We start from the raw sequence: 20,213 nt of genomic DNA, 5'->3' as shown, positions 1-20,213 counted from the left end.
GTTAAAGAAAAGGGCTTGTAACCAGGAGGTCCCCGATTCAAATCCCAACTCACCCTGGGCAAGTCACTTAACCTCCTTGCGCTCCGTCTTTCGGGTGAGATGTGACTCTGCTGCTGATGCACAGATCACACACCCTAGTCTCTGTAAGTCGCCTTGGTTAAAGGCATCTGCTAAATGAACTAATAATAACTGAATTTGCGGAAATCCCCCAATGAGTTTTCCAAAGTGCTGTTTGTTGACTGAAAAAAATACAGATATAAGGCATGTCAGCATGACCATGGTAGAAAAGCTAGGATTGGACCTCTGTCTCTCAATATGTCTCAGGACATGGAAATAAAATTAGTTATTGTCTATATCACATCTTGGTCCATGTTTTGCAACATATCCAAGAGAACATACTTTAATTCTGGCAAATTGATAGTTCTGAACTATTTACAGCAGCCACAATAAATGTATTCAAAACTAATCTAGGAATCTTGGCTCCAAGTCCACTACATCTCATTTAAGGAACACCAATCTCTTTACAGGTCTTCTCTCTCTCTTGCCCAAATCACCTACTTCTATCCCTGATCACCTCAAACAAAGGCAATCCAGCTTTCCTGCTTGAGACAATTAATAATATATTACACCCTGCATGTAATTCTGCTTCAGTGATAAGGTGACTTCTGTTAGAGCCATGTTCTCAGCAGTTGTCCCAGCTTCCATCTGTACTTCAAGTTTGGACATCATTAAAGTTGAGTCTTTTTAGCCTGTTTCTCCTCTCTCAGTTGACAGGCTCATTCTTGCCATGAGCCCAACCACCTGTGTGCTTTATCAATGGCCTACTAAACTGCTCTGTGAGTGCTTGTCAGTCATGGGGTCAGTAAGATTTTAAACAGTTTCAATCTGGATTTAGATCTTTACACAGTACTGAAAAACGAACAAACATCTGTTTCAGGCAGACTCTGGTAAATTGTCTGTTCTTGTAATGCTTGATCTCACTGCTGCTTTTGATACTGTACACCATGGGAGATTGAGTGACCGTCTCAAATCCGATGTTGGTATCTCCGGCACTGTGCTTGACTGGTTTAAATCTTACCTTTTCTCTAGGTGTCAGTTTGTTACAATGGCTGACAATTCTTCAGGTTCTCTGCCAGTAACCTCTGGGGTTCCTCAGGGTTCGGTCCTGGCTCCCCTTCTTTTCAGTATTTACATGCTCCCTCTTGGGCAGGTAATCCGGAAACATAACGTGGGTTTTCATTTAGATGCCGATGACACTCAGATTTATCTTTTAATCCTTCTGACAAACATGCCTCTTTTACTCTCTCCTTGTATAGCAGTGATATTAAGTCCTGGATGAGTAACAACTTTCTCCAGCTAAATTCAGGCAAAACTGAAGTTATGCTGATTGGATCCAGACATCAATTGAGAAAATCCTCTTCTTTTTCACTGTCCTTTGATGACAATCAACTTGAATCTGCAGCAAGGAATCTTTGAGTTATCTTTGATTCTGAGCTCTCTTTTGACTCTCACATCTATGCGATCACAAAAACCTCAGTTTAGGAATATTTCTAGAATTCGACCCATGCTGGGATCCTTCAGAGATCCTGATTCACACTTTTGTCTTTTCCAGGATTGATCATTGTGATTCTCTCTTTATAGGCCTTCCTGATTCTACCATGTCACGACTTCAGCGTCTCCAAAACCCTGCTTCCCGCCGCCTAACACAAGCTAAACTAAGCCAGAACATTAGCCCTGTCATGGCATCCTTACACTGGCTGTCTGTTAAGCAGAGCATTTAGTTTAAAGTCCTGTTTCTAACCTATAAGGCTTTTTGTGAACTTGGCCCTGAGCTGGTGAAGCCCTAAAATCCAGATTGTTCTCTTTGTTCCTCTAACTCAGGTCCACTCTCTGTTCCTTTTTTCCACCTTGTTTCTATTGGTGGAAGAGCTTTTTCTAATTACACTCCCAGCCTCTGGAATTTGCTCCCTGAGACTATTCACTTGGCTGACTCGCTTTCGATTTTTAAAAGAAGGTTAAAAACTTAACCTTTTTGATTTGGCTTATTCTTAATTGTTTAGTGCTTTCTGATAACTCTATTATGAAAGATGCTATATAAAAACCAATTTTATTGTATTGTATTGTATTGTATTGTATTGTAATAAGTTGACTTTGCTCTCCACATACGGTACAACACATACAAAGTACACCACTTCTGGCTGCACTGTACTCTACTGACAATGTTACTACAAGTGTTGTGAATTGTTGTCCAACCCCTGGAGGTTCGTAGAGTTTTGTATTCAGTACTGTCCACAGTCAATCGATGTCAAAGAACTGTATGGCTGCACAGTACAGTTATTTAAGCAGAGCACCATTATTAAAACTTCAAAGTTGATGTTAACTTGGCACAGTGCCCTCAACAAAAAGCAGTTATTTCAGGTTCAATAGCTGGTGCTGTTGAACAAGGATTCATTCATTTAGATTCTGTCTTAATGCAACAGTGTATCCAGTAACTGGCTTTGCCAAATATACTGCCTTAAGTGGTGGCTAAGCCCAGAACCCTGCCAGAGACTAAAGAGTCTTTTTAGTTGAGTCATGCTGCTATTATTAGTGGATCTGTTATGTCTGATCTGTTGTCCAAAATCACCTTCAACTCATTAGGAGAAAACAGATTAAATATTACTTCCAATTTAAGACTCAACTTGTGGAGCCTGACCTTCTGCTAGACTATTCTCCTACTTCCCTTTTTGTATTCTGGAAAAGCGAGTCTGCTGTGGGTTAGCTTCTGCTCTGCACATCTAGGCTTTGGATCTTCTTTTCTGCAGAAAGTCTGACACTTTATTTTTGTCTAAACAAATTAACATGGTCTTGGGTTTAGTACAGAGTGTCTACGTAGATGCTTTGTATTTTAAGCATTCAGTGAATTTCCATAATTGTACTATATTGTACTGAAAGTCACCAAGGGACTTGGACAAATGTATCATTTGTTTCCTCTAAGAAAAGATGGTAAACACATTTTTTTGCATTGTTTGTGAGCTACTAAAAAAATACCCTGTGTCACACACTGACACCTAATTGAGGAACTATGCACCTACAGCGATGACTTCAGCAGGTGCATTGTGACAGTTTTGATGCACTGCTCATGGAAAAAGAACAGTCATTTCCTGTGTCTACTTCACTCTTTCTGTTGGGAAAAATAGAACTGTGGGGCATTGGCATTTAGCCTGTAAATGGAGCATTCAAGTAAAACGAAACCCAAACAACTACTGGGGATATGGGAGACAAGATACAGAAAGTAGCAGGTAAAAGCATGTTCCTATCAGAGGAGTTTGTGCAATTAGTTTTGTAAGTAGAAATTTGCAGATTAAATACTGACTAATTATTTCTTTACAATGTAGTATTATACACATTAAACAAAAGTTTTGAGTTAACTAAATGGTTTGCAGTACTAATGTGAATTAAAAGTTCACTATTGTTACATAATTATTGTGTTTACTATATTGGTACAGTATTAGTAGTAGTTGTAGTAAATACCAAATACAATCACCTTTCAAAACTATTTTACCAAAGCCAAACATAAAAACGTTATTATTGTCATCCTGGTTCCCTGAAATAGAAATGTAACAATTACCGAATGGGTATTTACCTCCTAAAGACTAGAATCCTGTAAATTGTATACCAAAGCTGCTTCCTGAGCCTGTGACGCAGATCTCAGCATAATTTCTCCTTCAAGCCTGCTGCAATCATGGACGCAGCGACCTTGAAGGTTAATGGTTACATTTCTATTTCAGGGAACCAGGGTTATGATAATTACCTAACGTTCCCTTTCAAGTACGAAATGTAACCATTACCCAATGGAAGGGTCTGGGAAGCTGCTGCCATCAGGCCCAGATGTTTCTGCAATGTTACTACCATGAGTCCTCTGTTGAGCTGAAAGAGCTCCAAACAGAAAGGCCAAATGGCAAGACAAAACTCATACACTGTTCCCTTTAAGGCGAACCGTAGGTACTTCCTGTGCACTGGTTTTATGGGGATGTGGAAATAGGCATCTTTGAGGTCCACCAGTCGCCTGGACTGATTGACTGCAACAGCTGTTGCATTGTAAACATTTTGAACCTCCTTTGACTCAGATACAGGTTGACCTGTCTGAGGTCGAGGACCGGTCTGAGGCCACTATCCCGCTTTGGCACTAGAAAGTACCTATAGTAGAACCCTTCCTCCAACTGGAGGGCGTCTATCATGCAAATAGCCATTTTTTTAGGTTTAGATGGCAGTTCAGGTATTAAGATGCATTTTTGCACATTAAAGTTTCAAGCACATGTAGCAGGTTTATATGATCAAGAGGATCCCATGCAAGATTCTTCCCCTTGATGAAGCCTAGCTAGCTCTATTGTCAAACGCTAACAAATTAACATAATCCAACAGTTACCAAGTGAACCAGAATCATGGTTCAACATGTAGTGCTAGTGAAATATGAGACACTGAAACTACAAAAATGATATAGGAGCTTACCCAAGACCAACTGTTTTGCATTATTTTAAACTAGCTGTTTTGAGTAGGATTGTTTTTCCAAGATCTCTCTAGAGGCCTGCAGTGTTGAAAGAGTTAATTACGAGTCAAGCAATCCCAGCCCACTCATGATGTAGTGGGAAATGGCACCATTCATTGCCAAAGGCAACTAGACTGGCGCTTAAGCTAAACAATTTGCTATCTTTTAGGCACTTGCTACTGCCAAATAGAGTGCTTAAGAGACAATAACAGACACCGATTTGATGACAGGCTGGGGTTATAAGAAGTTAAAGCGTTTAGTCCCCAGCAAACCAGGATTTATTCAAACCAGTTCCTTAATTACTTAAACACTGAGGTTCAATTAAACAATTAAAAACCTGTTTGGAACAAGGCTCTGGTATGCTCAATTCAATAATTAAAGACATGGCTAGAACAAGGTCCTGGGCTGGAATGCATTCCAAGTTACAGTGATTGAATACAATTAAAAACAGTAATCTATCAATTGTTGAAACTTGTATCACAATACAACATATTGTATACTGTATGCCCTGGTATTCTGGCAATGTTGTATTCAATCAAAGTACAGGCTATTGAGTTTGTTTTTACAGTAGCAGGCATGGATTTGTCAAACTTCTCCACTTGCCTCCACTTGAATGGCAGTACACTAAAAGTTACTATGGAAATGGGGCTAAGTGACACAGTGGGAAATGCATAAGCTTCAATTCTGGATTTGAATCAAGTGAAAATAATTTGGTGTCCTCAACTTTTCCCTCTATGGACAGCAATCTAGAACACAAAACCAATGCACAATTCAGCACAGACGGCATTTAGCATTTTTGCAGACTCAGAAAAAAGGCACTTGGAGGTATCAGGGCTTGAATTTCAGTAGGGGATTGCGGGATCGTTCCTCCTGCATATCTGCAACTTTCAGTGGGGGAAAAACCCGCAGAGATATTTTAAGACACCAAGCTACTGTATTTTTCACCCAATTTAGAATGCATGAAACGCTACAATGATCTCTAAGGAAGTGGGTGTCAGTGACGAAAGCACTATGAGCCGCATTCTGAGTAGTTCTGGTTAAAATAAATACATAAATAAAAGTAGTGCTAGATAGTCTCTTGTACGTGATTCTCGGCCGCTATCTTTAATATAGAAACTCAGTACACTGCAGTAAGTAAACAGTTTTGCAAGCAGTGACTTTCGCTTTAACTCTTAAAACTCAGCCCCATTCATTTTGGGGCGCCAGCGCACCGAAGGTTACGCACATATTATTCAGGCAACGTAAAAGCCACCTACCTGTTTTTTTTTAAAGTACAGATTTGGGGCTTTCCAAAGACGTATTCAGTGTTTGTATGCGGTACTCTTAGCCGGAACTACGATCGCCTGAAGTTAAGCCTCTCATCATGTGACAGAGTTCACAGCTTAGGTTTTGTTTTGAGTCTATTGCTCTGTCATTGTAGAAGCTAGACTGAAAGAAGCGGTATCAGATTTGTTGGAAAGCTTAGAAGCTCAACCCTCCACACCCCCAATGTTCATTTCATATTGAGGTTCAATGGTGCACTGTTTTTTTTTTTAGTCATCTATGATTATAATATATATAGCAGTGACCAAACTTTATTTTTTTGGAATAGCGTTTATTTATTTTTACATATATTCTCTACCACATAGTATGACTGGTCCTGTTGCAACTTACATAATGTGAAAGGAAATTGTGTGGCCTTTCATTTGATATGTTACATGCATGCAGTACAAACAATCCAGTAGTTAAACATACATAAACGAAAACAGTGAAAAACAGGCGGAAATCGGGCTGAGTTAAAAAAAAGAAATGGAGCGCTAGTTGAAAGAAAAGCACCTTTTTCTTCTGCTGCATGCAAAAACTTCACGTTAGGCAATGGCAAAAGCAATGGAGAGTGCTCTGTCTCACAGTGATGAACAGCTGTTAGGTCTCCTGAAAGCAGCTTATTTTAAAGCAACACCCGTGTGAATGATGATGTGTAAAATATATATAGTTTTTTATATGCAAAAGTGCCTTTTTTTGCCATTCCCCCCTAAAATTTTGGAATGCCCCCATTGGGAAATCCCCCCAGCACAGAAAAATGAAATTCAAGCCCTGGGTATTGAATGTATACAAGGAGACTCTCAAGCCCTACAAACGATTTTCCCTGCCTGACAATTATGTCTCGTAACCAAAGACATATTATTGGAATTGAATGCAAATGCACATACTGTTCAAATAGAAGGAGAATACTTATCAACCATATCATTTTTTGTCACATCCCTATACAAAAGGATGTTAAATTTACTTTACAAGTCTCACTTACTGCATTAAAAGTAATGAGAATACAAATATAAATAATAACAAATTCAAGCTATCTGCTTGTTATTTGTAATTACATGGCCAGGCCAGACCATCTTCCTAAAATATCAACTACAAAGAGAGTCCATGAATGCCATACAATGTCAAACAAGAGAACACTAATTCCACACATAAACACATCATACTGCCATCCACGTCATCACACAGCCATACAAATAGTCTTCTTAATTGCTTAGTTTATTGCAAATGTTCAGTTATAAGTATAAATAAACCATGACTGTTACCACCGCATCATTCTTTAATTCCTAGTGTCCTTGATGCAACCTTCCATGGAATTGTGTCACAGTGCAAGTATCAAAAAAATAGGTTGGGTTGATCATGGGCAGATATATTAGCAAAGTCTGTCCCATAGAGCATCACACTGAGTGTGATCCAACAGGACAGGTCCTTCTGGGCACTCATAACCAGTCTCTGAATCCTATAACTATGGGTGAATTGTCAGACTGTAGTCATGTTGTCAATGTCAGTCCTTATGAACTTACAAGGTGACCTCTAACCTAGAACATTGCACTCCTTTTAAAGCTTTTGAAGATTAATGGTCTTTAATATTAAGACCATTAATCTGTAGTGTGGAGTAGTGGTTAGGGCTCTGGACTCTTGACCGGAGGGTCGTGGGTTCAATCCCAGGTGGGGGACACTGCTACTGTACCCGTGAGCAAGGTACTTTACCTAGATTGCTCCAGTAAAAACCCAACTGTATAAATGGGTAATTGTATGTAAAAAATAATGTGATATCTTGTAACAATTGTAATTCACCCCCGAATAAGGGTGTCTGCTAAGAAATAAATAAATAATAATAATAATATCCAGGAGACGTTTCACAGGACACCGTGCCTGGGTGTATCTGAACAGTAATATCCACAGAAGCTGGCCAAACCCCCACATTTTTTGGCTGTCTCTGGAAACAATGACCTGTTACTGAGCTAAACCCTGTTTAAAACATCTGAAACAACAGGAATGTAATGTATGGCAAAAAATTTAACAAACATTTATTGTATAATGTGATGTATACTTTTTAAGCAGAACTTTTCACTTTAAAAAAACAAGACTAATTCAAGTTATTTAGTTCAAGTTATTTATAGATTTTTAAGCGCTTTTTTTTTCCAGGAACAAAAATAAAACCACTTAAACACAGAAGTCCCCGGACTGCTGGTCTAGTTCAGATATAATAGATGTCTCATCCTCTGAAAAATAAATATTTGATGAAATATTAAAGTCATTGTAAATAGTAATGTAATTGTAGCTTATATGCCTTATTTTCGGGTTGTCTTTATGCACTTGTACCTCTTGGGTAATTTCACCTCAGCAGTGTCTTCTGGGTCAAAGCATGTTTCTGGCTGAAAAAATGTGAATCAATAGGGGAAGCAGCTGGTTGGTTAATGACAGGAAAGAGACAATTAGAGGGATCCTTCAGTTGAAATGACCACAAGTACAAATCTATCTGAAGGCATGGCTTACAAACAGAGATTTCTTAAAGCAACCATATATCATGTTATAAAATAAAATAAAAAGTGTATTATAGCACAACCTGTAAGAGCTATGGAATTATTCTGTTAGCTACAATAACTTGCCTGTAATATTCTTAGAATACAAACCAAGTTATATACTGTACAGTATGTGTCTGTCAAAATCTAAATAATGACCTTACCCTATTAAAAACTTCTATCATTTGTTTTATAATGCTAAAATATCACAGTTCCCCTGCTAATATTTTGGAGCACATTGCATATATTTATATTTTTCTTTTTCACAGGTGGTTACGTGTGTGGGTTGTCACTGAATAATAATGAGGCAGACAAAGCATTGGGTGCTGACACGCCACACGGGCACAGAGAATTGTATAACACACAGGTGCTGCCACTAGGGTACCAGCAATGGTAGCCCTAGCGTCAGATTTAATAAAAAACCAAACAAAACAAAGCTACAAATAAAAGTTTGCCACACAAGACTGCTCCAGGAACCTACTACACTATGCAAACCCTCTCTATACTGGTTGGGATCACTCCCCTAAACTAACTTACTACTGTTGCGACAATCCTAGTGTTCACAGGCACCATCTTGCAGTTGCGTAGTAGTTATCCTGCCAAGCAGACGCTCTCTCCACGTCCCAGCTGCACACATTTGCGCAAGAACCAGCAACAGGGTTCTCCTTGTCACATACCCTTCCCCTCAGAATGGTTCCTCTTCTGTTTGGGGGGGGTCAATGGGTGATGGGAGGCCCAGACACAATGGTGGGGTGTCTGGAAGCACGGGCCGAGGGAGCTGACCCATAGGGGGCGGATTGGAGCTCAGGCTTCTCTCCTTCCTTGCTCTCAGGGACCGCAGTTTCTCCTCCTCAGGCTGTCAGGACAGTAGCTCCTCCTCTTTTGGTCCTCGGCACAGCCGCTGCTCCTTCTCGGACTATAGCTCCTCCTCTGGCTCTTGACAGGCAGGCAACCACTCCTACTCTGGCCTTTGAGACGGTAGCCTCCTACTTTGGCCTTTGAAGATGGTAACTCCTCCCCCTCCGGCTTTAGGGGTTCCAGCCCCTCCCTCTCTGGCTTTTCACCCACGTCTCCATTACTCCTTCGACAGCACTTCCAGTGGCTGCTGATTTTCACCTCCTTCTGCCTGTGCATCACTTTTTCTCTCTTCTGCTCATACCCTCACCTCTCTCCTACACGCTCTCCACAAACAAACCTCTTTTTTCCATTTTTACACCATGTGGCCAGGGGCTTGATTGATTCAATTAATCATCCAATCACCACCTGGCCACATTCCACACTTTTACATTCACTCTCAATCAAACAATGAATCATTCAATCTAACATGTTGCTGTGCAAACAGTGACCATCTTGGTTACAGGCTGTTCCTTCATCAAAATAACCCCCAGCCACCAAACTCTCACTTGCAGACACACTCCCATACACCCCCATGTGCAGAGCCTATGTTCTGTTGTAGGGATATACTGATCTATACAATATAGAGAACTATGCTGCCCTCTATGGTAGAAACACAACTGTAAACCCAAACTCATTCACTTTTGTCAATCCGGACTGTTTCTCTCTGACTTAAACTTGCAGAAAATGAAAATCCATTCCCACAGATTTAGTGTTCAAACATCTTTCAAAACTTCTGTCAGGTCTCGTATTTAAATGTATTATGAGAATTTCATTTCTCAAAGACTTAAAGGACTCATGTGACTGAAAGAATTAAATGTGTTCAGACTGTCTGCTCCCAGCAGGATGCAGTAAATTACTCCTTTATTTAAGATTTGAATTATCATCTTAAAAAAAAAAAAAGATTTATGTATCCAACAATATACAAAGAAAAAAGTAGTAAACAAAAGTAATTTAGTAAAATGTAAATGCATGAATGAAAAGGGACTGTGGAAATGTAATACAAAATAATGATCTATGTATAGTTTACTAAATGATCTAGATAATTTTAATTGACCATCCTGATTATTTATACAAAAACAAGTAAGGATATCTGCACACAAATAGTAAATAGTTACAAATACAAAATTAAATATTAAGGGCAGTGAATTGATGAAGAGTCCTTACACAGTAAAGGTACAGTACAGATACTGTCAACATGGTCCTACTGTGAATTAACTGAATTAACAAGGGAACAATGTGCAATCACTAAAAGCAACCAAACAGGGTGCATTTCTGTGAAAAATCACTTCTGTCCACTGTTAATGAAAACAGAAATGTGCTTGAGAGGCTGTTCAAATGGCTTTATTACTGCATCATATCTTTTAAAAAATGTGCAGTCTTCTGTCTCTAAGAGAAGCAAGTTAATGCCTTAATATAGCAACCTTAGGGAGCTGTTTTTATTTTCTTTTTAAATTTAGTTCTTGTGAATTTCATGCTCATGGGTTTGTGAAAAGGGAACAGACCACAGTCCTTCTTACTTCTGCAAACCACCATCAATCCTGTCACCCCTGCTATTCAGTCCTGGGTTTGTCTTCATTATGCATTCTCCTATGGGGTACTTCCTTGGGATTAACTGTGTTGACTTCAGTATTAGCTTCACACTTGCACCATTAAATGGCTTTAAATAGGATCACATGGGATGGCTGAGCTGTTTGTGTCTGGAGTTCAAGTCAGTGGACAGGGGGAGAATACAATGAAAGTGTACTGGAATGCTATAAAAAAAAAAAACACTGTAATTCCAAGTGGATGCTTTTTCTAACTGTGTAAGGAATATGTAAATCGAACTGTACCACTCATTGATAGTATAGCAGGTAAGACTAACTTCAATGAGGCTGATTATGCAAACACAATTTGAAAACAATCTATTTGCATCTGGTGATGAGATCCAGTTGAACCAATTATAATGTTCATACTATAAGGCAAACTTCTGATTTCCATGCTGTAATATAATGTTCAGCAATACAGTGCATATCATTTACTTTCCAAACTTTCAATCCTGCAGCTGGGATTTAAAGTAAACTGGTAGAGATATGCTTTGTATAATTAACATCAACCTGCAGATATAATCTATTGTACCTTCTAGATCTTACCAATTATTATATTTTTTCCAAAAGCATGATGTGCAACAGCTGTATTCAGCCAGAAGAGTTCTGCTGCTGAGGACATGCCAAAAACATACAAAGCTTCATGCTGACAGGGAGCACTCTGTTCTAATTATTCCAGATAGTCAAGATTTTACCCTGCATGTTTCATTAATATTCAAAATTAGCTGTCAGGACTCATTACCAAAGTCCAATGCTTTTTTTTTTTTTTTTTTTACAAATAAACAGATACAGGGAAATTAGGAGAAGTAATTAAGTGCAAAATTACAGAGCAGCTGGGAAGGCATTATGTTGGCAAAATGTGAGTACAGTTCTGTACTTGAACCAGATGCATTAGTGGCTAAAGCATGACTGCATGAACAGTTTAAATCCATGTTCGAAATAAATAAATAAACATCAATAAACAGAGACGCTGATAACCACTACATCTTTCCTATTTCACAAGTGACAAAACAGTTCAAGTATAAACGTTAATCCCAAACTGATTAAACACCATCAGCCCAAGATCTAAACACTGGCGCTTTTGTCCCATTTTTAAAACTGTGTCAAATGTTTAGCTTACCTGAATATATTATCCGGTCTCCTGCTTCTTTTCAAAACTACAAGCAGTCTATTAATAGTTGATCACTGTTTTCAGAGCGGTGTCTGACTGCAATAATTTTTTTTAGATCAGAGCTCCCCCACAGAGGTTTTAAGAGCTAAAGCTAAACAAAACCCTATTGTGCAGATACTGATAAAAAGCCAACCATTTAAAAAAAATCTGACTGTATGAAGAAAGCAATGCTTTTAATGGTAGTTTGACTGACAAAACCCCTTTCAGCACCCAGCAACAAATCCTGTTCCATCAATCACAGGGCATTCTAAACATATGCTCTGTCATGGTCAGTTTCTAATTACATGCATAATGATGTGATGCCGTTTGTAATCCTACCTTCCATACCAGCTGCTTTTCCAGTCACTCCATCACGCCAATAAGTTGGCGGCTGAAACAAATCAAGGCAGTGCAAATCGGCATCTTTTCCCTGCATCTGTCATCTTCCTGAGAGCATTCTATTACTGCCGGCTGCTCGAAGACAGAAAGTCTATTTGAATTCCAGCAGCTCTCTTCCTGCATGATTCAAGTTAGACTAGGTGGGCATGTCTAACGTGATTCTCTCCATCATTTATTATGCAGCTGCTACACGATCAGGTCTGGTCTGCTAACCCCTCTGTATCTGATACGTCAATCACAGTAACCTGGACCCCTGTACAATAATACACGACCAAAGCTACTAAAGTGGGCAGATGGTATACAATCCTTTAGATCAAATCCAATCAACACCCTATTCATAAAATAAGACGAAGGTACAAGAGCTACAGTGCATTATCTATGTATCTATGCATGAAACACAGATAATTGCAGTTAATAATATTTATTTGGAAAGCCCCACAGTTTTACCCTAAAATACCATTTTAAAGCAGTCCAATGTGTTTACAATTTAATATTGTTTTTTCTAACCATATTAGGTTTCTATGATACACATATTTTCAATTACAGTTAGTTTTTTGTGGGTAATACATTTATTAGCTATTTTAAATTAAATTAAATTAAAAGATTTGAACAATAAAAAAAAAAAAACAGAGCATCTAATGATTAGAATGGTCTACCAGACAGAAAAAAATGAGCATCACAAACAGAAATTCAGAAGCATTTTTTTTTATTATTTTAAAATGGACTGCGTTTGTAATATTTAAGTGTGACTGTTGAGATGTTCTGCTTTTACCTTGGATTCTATATATTGTGACTGTGTATCTAACATTTAGTATGAAAGATGTAACTGAATTGTGTGTGGCTGTTGTCTGCCAGGACTCTTGTAAATGAGACAATGCCTCTCAAAGGGTTATATCCTGGAGAGCAAAAGTTTACAAGAAATACAAACTTACACATTTCAACAGCAACAAAAGCTAAAAGAATATTACATACTGTATGTCAGTTTGTCAAAACTGAATTGATAATTGTTTTGTTTTCATATGAAAACACTGTGGTGAAACAAAATAATTACAAGCTGTCACTCTGAATGTCAATTATCAGAAAATAAGTTTTTTTTCTGACAGCAACTGTGGGGTCTATGTGAACTAAATTCTGGTAGTGCCAGCCCATTTGCACATGGATAGGTATCTACTGTACCTCACAATCGAGGTTTGGATGAACATGAACAATTATTAAGCGTATTTATTTATTATTATTTGTATTTGTTTGCGGCGCGGATAAAAGCGCAGCGTCTTGTTATTTGTTATTTATAATTTAAAAACCTGTCAGGCTGCGTGGCTGATCAGCTACGGGTCTTTCCGACAGTCCTGGGAGGCCGGGACTTCGGGAGCAACAGCAGTAGGTTAGTTTAGGGGATGTTTATCCCTACCAGTATAGAGAGGGTTTCGTAGTGTAGTAGGTTCCTGGAGCAGGACGTCTCTTTTAGTGAGGCTAGCGCTCGTCTTGTGTGGCAAACTTTTAGTTTTAGTTTAGTTTTGTTTTCTTTATTAAATCTGACACTAGGGCTACCAGTGCTGGTACCATAGTGACAGCACCCGTGTGTTATTAAATCTGCATGACTGTGCGGCGTGTCAACACCCAATGCTCTGTGTCTGATTATTCAGTGATAACCTAAAAAAAAGAAAAAGAAGAGATGAGTAAACCAGACACTTTATAGACTAATATTGTATCATAAATAATATTGTAATTTTCAGTTCCAAGTAAATTATCCAAATTAAATTATTGCAAAATACAGCTTCTTTAAATGAACTAGTTCAGTTAACATTTTAGTTGGAAAATGCACTGCGAAAATTCTATAAACATTTTTAATTTCTGTAATTCTCAAGTCATAACATCTATATTACAAAGTGAAACATGCGGTTCTATTTATCTGTCCCCTTGAAAAGGGTCAGAAAAAACATAGTAAATGTCAACATTCCATCACAGTAGAAAACATAAAATTAAAATTAGTGTTTCAAAAACATTAGTGATAGGTCTATACCTTACTCCACACATATAATTAAACTGATTAATCATATCTCATTAAGCTCTTCACAATTTCATTTTGGGAATGCATCATTTATGTAATGTATTTTTTTTATTATTTATTTTTTACTAATTAAAATGATCAGTCACTCAGGGTCTGTGGATTTATTAAGTTACATGGGAGCAATTTTGAAAAAACGCCATTAAAGTCTTCTGGGGCCAGACCACTAAGGACAAGGTCAAGACCACCACTAAGGACAAGGTCAAGACTCCTGAGGACCTCAAGACCGTTAATTCAATCCAAATACCCTTTATACAAATTCCTTTTGAAATCTATGAATGCTTACAGAAATCTACAGAAAGTTTACAGATCTGCAGAAAATTATAACTATAGAAATTAGTGTGATCTACAGATATATCCATAGGAAATGTACAACAATATGTTGATAGTAATCTAGCCTAAAGTATTTTTTTAAATAAGAATATATACTTTTTTCTATGGTTATAGTGGTAATTATAAACACTACTGCTTCACATTTATTCAGTGGTCAGCATGAACTTTTAATTTCCCTCAAGTTTAGTTTTTTTCCCCCAACCATAAAAGGGACAGTAATTTAATTACACACTAAGGGCCCTATTTATAAAAGTACTTGCCAACTGCCATAATAAAATGAATTTCGTTTAAAACTAACGAAAGTCGTCCATATTGCTATTCATAAAATTATTTGAGAATACGGGCAACTGTCGCAAACCACTTTATGAATGGTTATGCAGTCGTTCAAGAACGAGCATCTGCCTCTTTTTGATGACATCATCAGCATTATTAATCTTCCCTGGTTGCCGTCGATAGCTGTTGCAAAACGAAAAACGGAATCCACCGACAGTAGCCTACTTCCGAAACCCGAGTCTGCAGCTGCCAGTCACGGGCAGCTTGCAAAACCTGATTCCGATGTTTTGACTCCTGTTTTCTCATTTCAACAAACGTTAACCCTTTATGAATATACCTCTAAGAGACCAAAGTTCATTCTTTCAGGCTGGAGCTAGTTCATTTAATAACAAATTCAAAACCGAAATGAAAAATGTGCTTAGGGAGTCTTGTAACTTTCAATTTATTTATCATAAATATTACATTAGGGAAAAGGGTGATTGGGTAGGAGATACCTCTTTAATCTAAAAGTGAGGGTATGGAATGGGTTTTCTAGCCATGTTGTTAAAGCTGAATCATTGAGCTCCTTTAAGACCCGGCCTGACAAAGCATTGATGGGCCCAATTGCATCATCTTCTTCATACATTTTCTTATATGTCTTTTGAATGCCTGTCTTTCAAAGAGTTACATCAATCATTAATTGTAATTGTTCATTAAAAGTTCCAAAATCATGTATTTAAGCCATTTACAGTAATACTACTTCTTGGCTTAAAAGTTGATATTCTGTAAGAATTAAAGTTCCCAAAAATGTCAAAAGGTGGCCAGATATCCAATTTGATATTCACATACAAGAATGAATTGTGTCTTTAAGTAACAGCATTATTATGTTGCCGTAATCAATACCTGGAGAATAATGCAAGTGTTACTTTTTCCTTTACCACACGTCTTACTATGCAGGAAAGGATTCCAGATAAGAAACCAAACACACAACTGGCACCGTTTCCCACAGTTCCAAAGGGACTAAGAAGATAAAAGAGTTGTATATTGCAAGAGAAGGTAAGCGCTGGCACCTACTTGAATAGCTTCAGCCAAGAGAGATGCAAAGGTTCAGAGAGTGATTGAGGTGTTAGTCAAGACAGGGCAGAGAAAGTCCAGTTTACTGCTCTCGGTGTCCTGTATGTTTCAGTATTTCTATTACAGATCTCCAAGTCCCCTAGTACTATATACAGTGACCGTATAATATTTTGATGCTGTCAGGCTTAAAAATAAAACAAAGAAACATAAGCCTCTTGAAAGCTGGCATATTATTCACTGAACATGGTCTTTAACTATTTAAAGCTTTAAATCCTATATACCTCTTGGTATGATTAAAACAAATATTTATTAAAACTGCATATACAGCTTACACAATTAAATCTATTGCTTTTTTATCTTTAGAACCATTTTGCAGCTATTTGTTTGGAATCCTAAACGCAGATATGACAGGTTTGATTGTCTCCAATGGTTGGCCTAAGGCGGTTCTCTGTTAGGATTGCACCAAGGGGATTTTTACATTAACATACTTGTTAAGTGATTATGATTTTTTTTTTTTTTTTTGTTACATTTTGCATTTACATCACACCACCCTATAGGTCTATTCATAAATATAAAAAGCTGTTTCCTACATTGTATGAATATGTGTATATGTCTGCCCCAGAACCACAGTTACCCAGATATCAGATTCTCTTAAATCCTACAGCTCATTCCACTGTGCCATTGAATGCTAAACACGTCCCAATCTGTCTACAAGAGTATTGAGAAGAGAGTGGCAATATCTTAAATAGCTGAGCTGTCAGTTTTAGGTCAGCATGTCAGGTAGTGGGTGGACTATGATGATTTCTTCTCTATTTTTATTCTGAGAAATGACAAATCCTATTTGGGGGGAGAGGAGGAGGCTGTCCTGTTTACCGTAATAGCCAACAGAATGAATATTGTTTATCAGGCATCGTCATGTCTAAACATACTATTTATTTTCTAGTCATTACTGTAGCTGTAAAATGTGTAAGTGGTCTTCTACCAATATATCACGCTTATTTAAATGCTCAGTTTTCTTAAACTTATGCTGACTTCTCCAGCAGAAAAATGATGTAAAACACTGGCAAACTTCTATCCTCAAGTTACATTTCTTTCTAATAAAGATACATCTAAATAGGTAACTAGTACTCCAGAGTGCTTGTTTTAACACTATAACAAGATCGCTGCCAAAATAAATTGATCATCTAATTTGAAAAACATACATTTATTCTGGAAACTGTAGCTATTCATCCTTAGCTTTAAACACTTAGCCATAACATATTCTTATTGAATACTAAAAAGCAGGGGTGTCATTTCAGAAAAAGTCTGGGGGGCAAAGTTAGGTCAACATTGAACATGCTCTGTCCCAAATAGCATCATGAATGAGAAAAACATTCAAAATCAATTTTAAAATCAATTATATTTCATAAAGTGCCTAAATGCAAGCATCTCAAAGCACTGTACAAACACAAAAAACACAGAGAACCATATATACATACAGCATATTAAGAGTATACATAATATAAAAAGAAATTACACAAATCAAAAATCTTGATAAAAATGCCTAAACGTAAAAGTGTGTCTTTACCTGTTTTTTAAAAGCATCAATGGTCTTAGCAACCCTGACAGATTGAGGAAGGTCGTTCTAAAGTTTGGGCGCATAGCAGCAAAAAGCCCTATTGCCCATGGAGTGAAGCTTAGTTTTGGGTATTGCCAATAAACCGGAAGATGAAGAACGTAGATTACGTACGGGTGTGTAACGTGTAAGCAATTCAGAAATGTAACATGGAGCTAAACCGTTCAGAGCCTTATAGGTTAAATTATACAAAATGTGCAATGCAAGTATTTTTAAAGCACGGCACTGGTTTGTAACAAACTTGAAAATGTTGTTCCACTAAGTCTCATTTTATAGTAATAAAGTGTGTAATGTTACGGTCGTCATTTAGACTGAAACGTTTGTATTTTTATAGTGGGCAAAGGCTTTAACAGTAACCAAACTGCTCTGTTGCAAGCTTTCGATATCCCAGTTAAGTAAATATTTCACTACTGCTACATTAAACAAATAGCGGTAAGCCTATACATGAGCCTAAATCTAATTTTAAAATCTATGGCACTTTTTTCTTTAGAGAATGTATAAATAATTGTAACTGGGTATCAGCAATATTAATAGTTTCTTCCGCAAGCGAATCTCTCGTTGTCTCGCTGTGTTTCATTTCTTCCATTTTTTACTTGCTGTGGCAAACATATCTGACATTTCCCTTTGACTCATCATGATATCAATAATATTATATCATAGAAACAATCAAATGCAGTGCCATTCTGTGTTGTCGATATAAACACAAGACAACGATGAACTATCAATAAAATTATTGAATGCAGCCGATGCCTTGAGACTTACAATTAAATAGAGAAATAAAGTGGAGGCTAAGGCCATCCGTCCTTTTGTAAGTGACTCTGCAGCAGTTGTTGATACATAGTTTACACCCTAGTCTCTGGATAAAATCGTCTGCTAAATGACTGATTAATAATAATAACAATAATAACAATCTCTGCAGTCCATTTAATGAGCTGGTGTTCATTAGAGGTCGGGTAATTGCAGCACAATGTATCTCCATCCTAGAGAACAGGCAACTCCCTTCGTTTAACAAGTGTCACCCTCTTCCAGAATGCCCGCAAGACACAGAACAGGCAAAAGATAGAGATTTTCTTTAAAAAATGATAAACTACTTGTTTGTGTTGGACAGCAAAAGTTATTGTTTTGTCCTAATAAAGAGTAATATTGTTATTATCAGCCTCTAAGTATAGCATATCTGGTACCCTTCAACTGACATATCTGGTATCCTTCAAACTCTTCTGGAATCACAGCAACAAGCTCCAACCCCAGTGTCAGGATTTGTGTTAGTGCTGAATGCATTTGCTTAGCATGCCGTCCCTTGCCTTACTACTTTACAGAACAATCTCGTAATCTGTGGATCTAATGCAATCTTTTGTCTTACTGTTGTCTCCAATCACACCATGTATTCTGTCTCAGAATACTATCACAGTTAATGGAAAACCCTGCTTGCTCCAAAGCTCTATTGAATTTAAGATTAAGGTTAATATCTGTTTGTTTTCTTATACTGATACAAAGGACAAGAAAGTTCAAACAATCTTAAATCACTGTGATTTGTTCCATTTGTTATCTGTCAGCAATACATGCTGTATAGATGTTACGGCACACACAATAGGCATTAAACCGTCACTAAGGTATTGCTAGAAAGGGCAAGCCTGATGTGCACTTGTCAGCTTGCTTTAACATAAAGCCCAATAATGTCCAAGCATAATTTCATTTAAAAAGCATCTTGTCCTCCTGGATTTATTAATAAATAGATGAATATGTCTAAGACACAATGATATGAGATAGGAAACTGGTATATTCAGTTAAGAGACAGTGCTATTTGTTTAATGAGAATTCAAGTACACGGGACACTATGGGTCAAATGGGAGCGATAACCACACCTCCCATTTTAAAGGGTGGCCTTGGCATAGTATCATTATGCTTCATTTTTTAAGTTTTAATGAAGGTGCTGATAGGTTTGCTTCTTCCTTGTCCACTGTGAGCCTAGGTTTGTTATTTCAATCAGAGTAACCATATCCTGTGGGTTAAGAAGAGGAGATTTAAAATCTAGTCATCTATTCCCTTCTTAAGTGCTCAATGTTGGCCACATACGGTATAAGAAATTAGAAAACATACGGTTTTAAACTGTCCAATGCTAAATTTTTTTAGAATGTTCCTTTGATCCTGGCAGTTGATTGAAATGATGCAACGCTCCAAGCACAGCATTTGATGTTGAGATTACAGGAGGGAACAGCCTTCAGGTAGCACCAAACAACATTTTTATTAATGATTTTAATATCTGTTCTTTTTAAATAGAATGCATAGGTTACAGGGTCACTGGTATAGGGTAGTTATCATCTCATTCAAAGTGTTATAATATACTGACACGTTGATACGCTGATGCTTAAGAATTCATATGAACCGGATCGGACCTCTAAGAGATAGTCAGAAGAGACTTTAGGATCTTGACCACACAACTCTCTACTCTGCTGCACTTCAAAGTCACAGGAACGTACCGAAATGCCAGCTGAA

General features: G+C 37.6%; 1 protein-coding gene across 12 annotated transcripts in view; it reads right to left on the bottom strand.

The window, feature by feature from the left end:
- LOC117405667 (dystrophin-like) overlaps positions 1-20,213 on the bottom strand; it is a 689,570-nt gene that overhangs the window by 624,737 nt on the left and 44,620 nt on the right. For 7 of the 12 annotated variants that reach the window (XM_059030144.1, XM_059030147.1, XM_059030141.1 and 4 more), the window contains exon 1: positions 12,322-12,466. The exons of 1 other annotated variant lie outside the window; for it this stretch is intronic. In XM_059030144.1, the coding sequence (XP_058886127.1) occupies positions 12,322-12,418 (97 nt within the window). In that variant the 5' untranslated portion in view covers positions 12,419-12,466. Of the gene's footprint in view, positions 1-11,952; positions 11,963-12,321; positions 12,467-20,213 lie in introns of those variants that run through there. 4 more of the 12 variants (XM_059030146.1, XM_059030148.1, XM_034008885.3 and 1 more) reach the window with 2 other exon arrangements.

The sequence above is a fragment of the Acipenser ruthenus genome, chromosome 9 (assembly GCF_902713425.1).
Source record: "Acipenser ruthenus chromosome 9, fAciRut3.2 maternal haplotype, whole genome shotgun sequence".
Taxonomy (NCBI): Eukaryota; Metazoa; Chordata; class Actinopteri; order Acipenseriformes; family Acipenseridae; genus Acipenser; species Acipenser ruthenus.
Note: the sequence above shows the minus strand (reverse complement) of the source record. Positions and strands in the feature narration are given on the sequence as shown.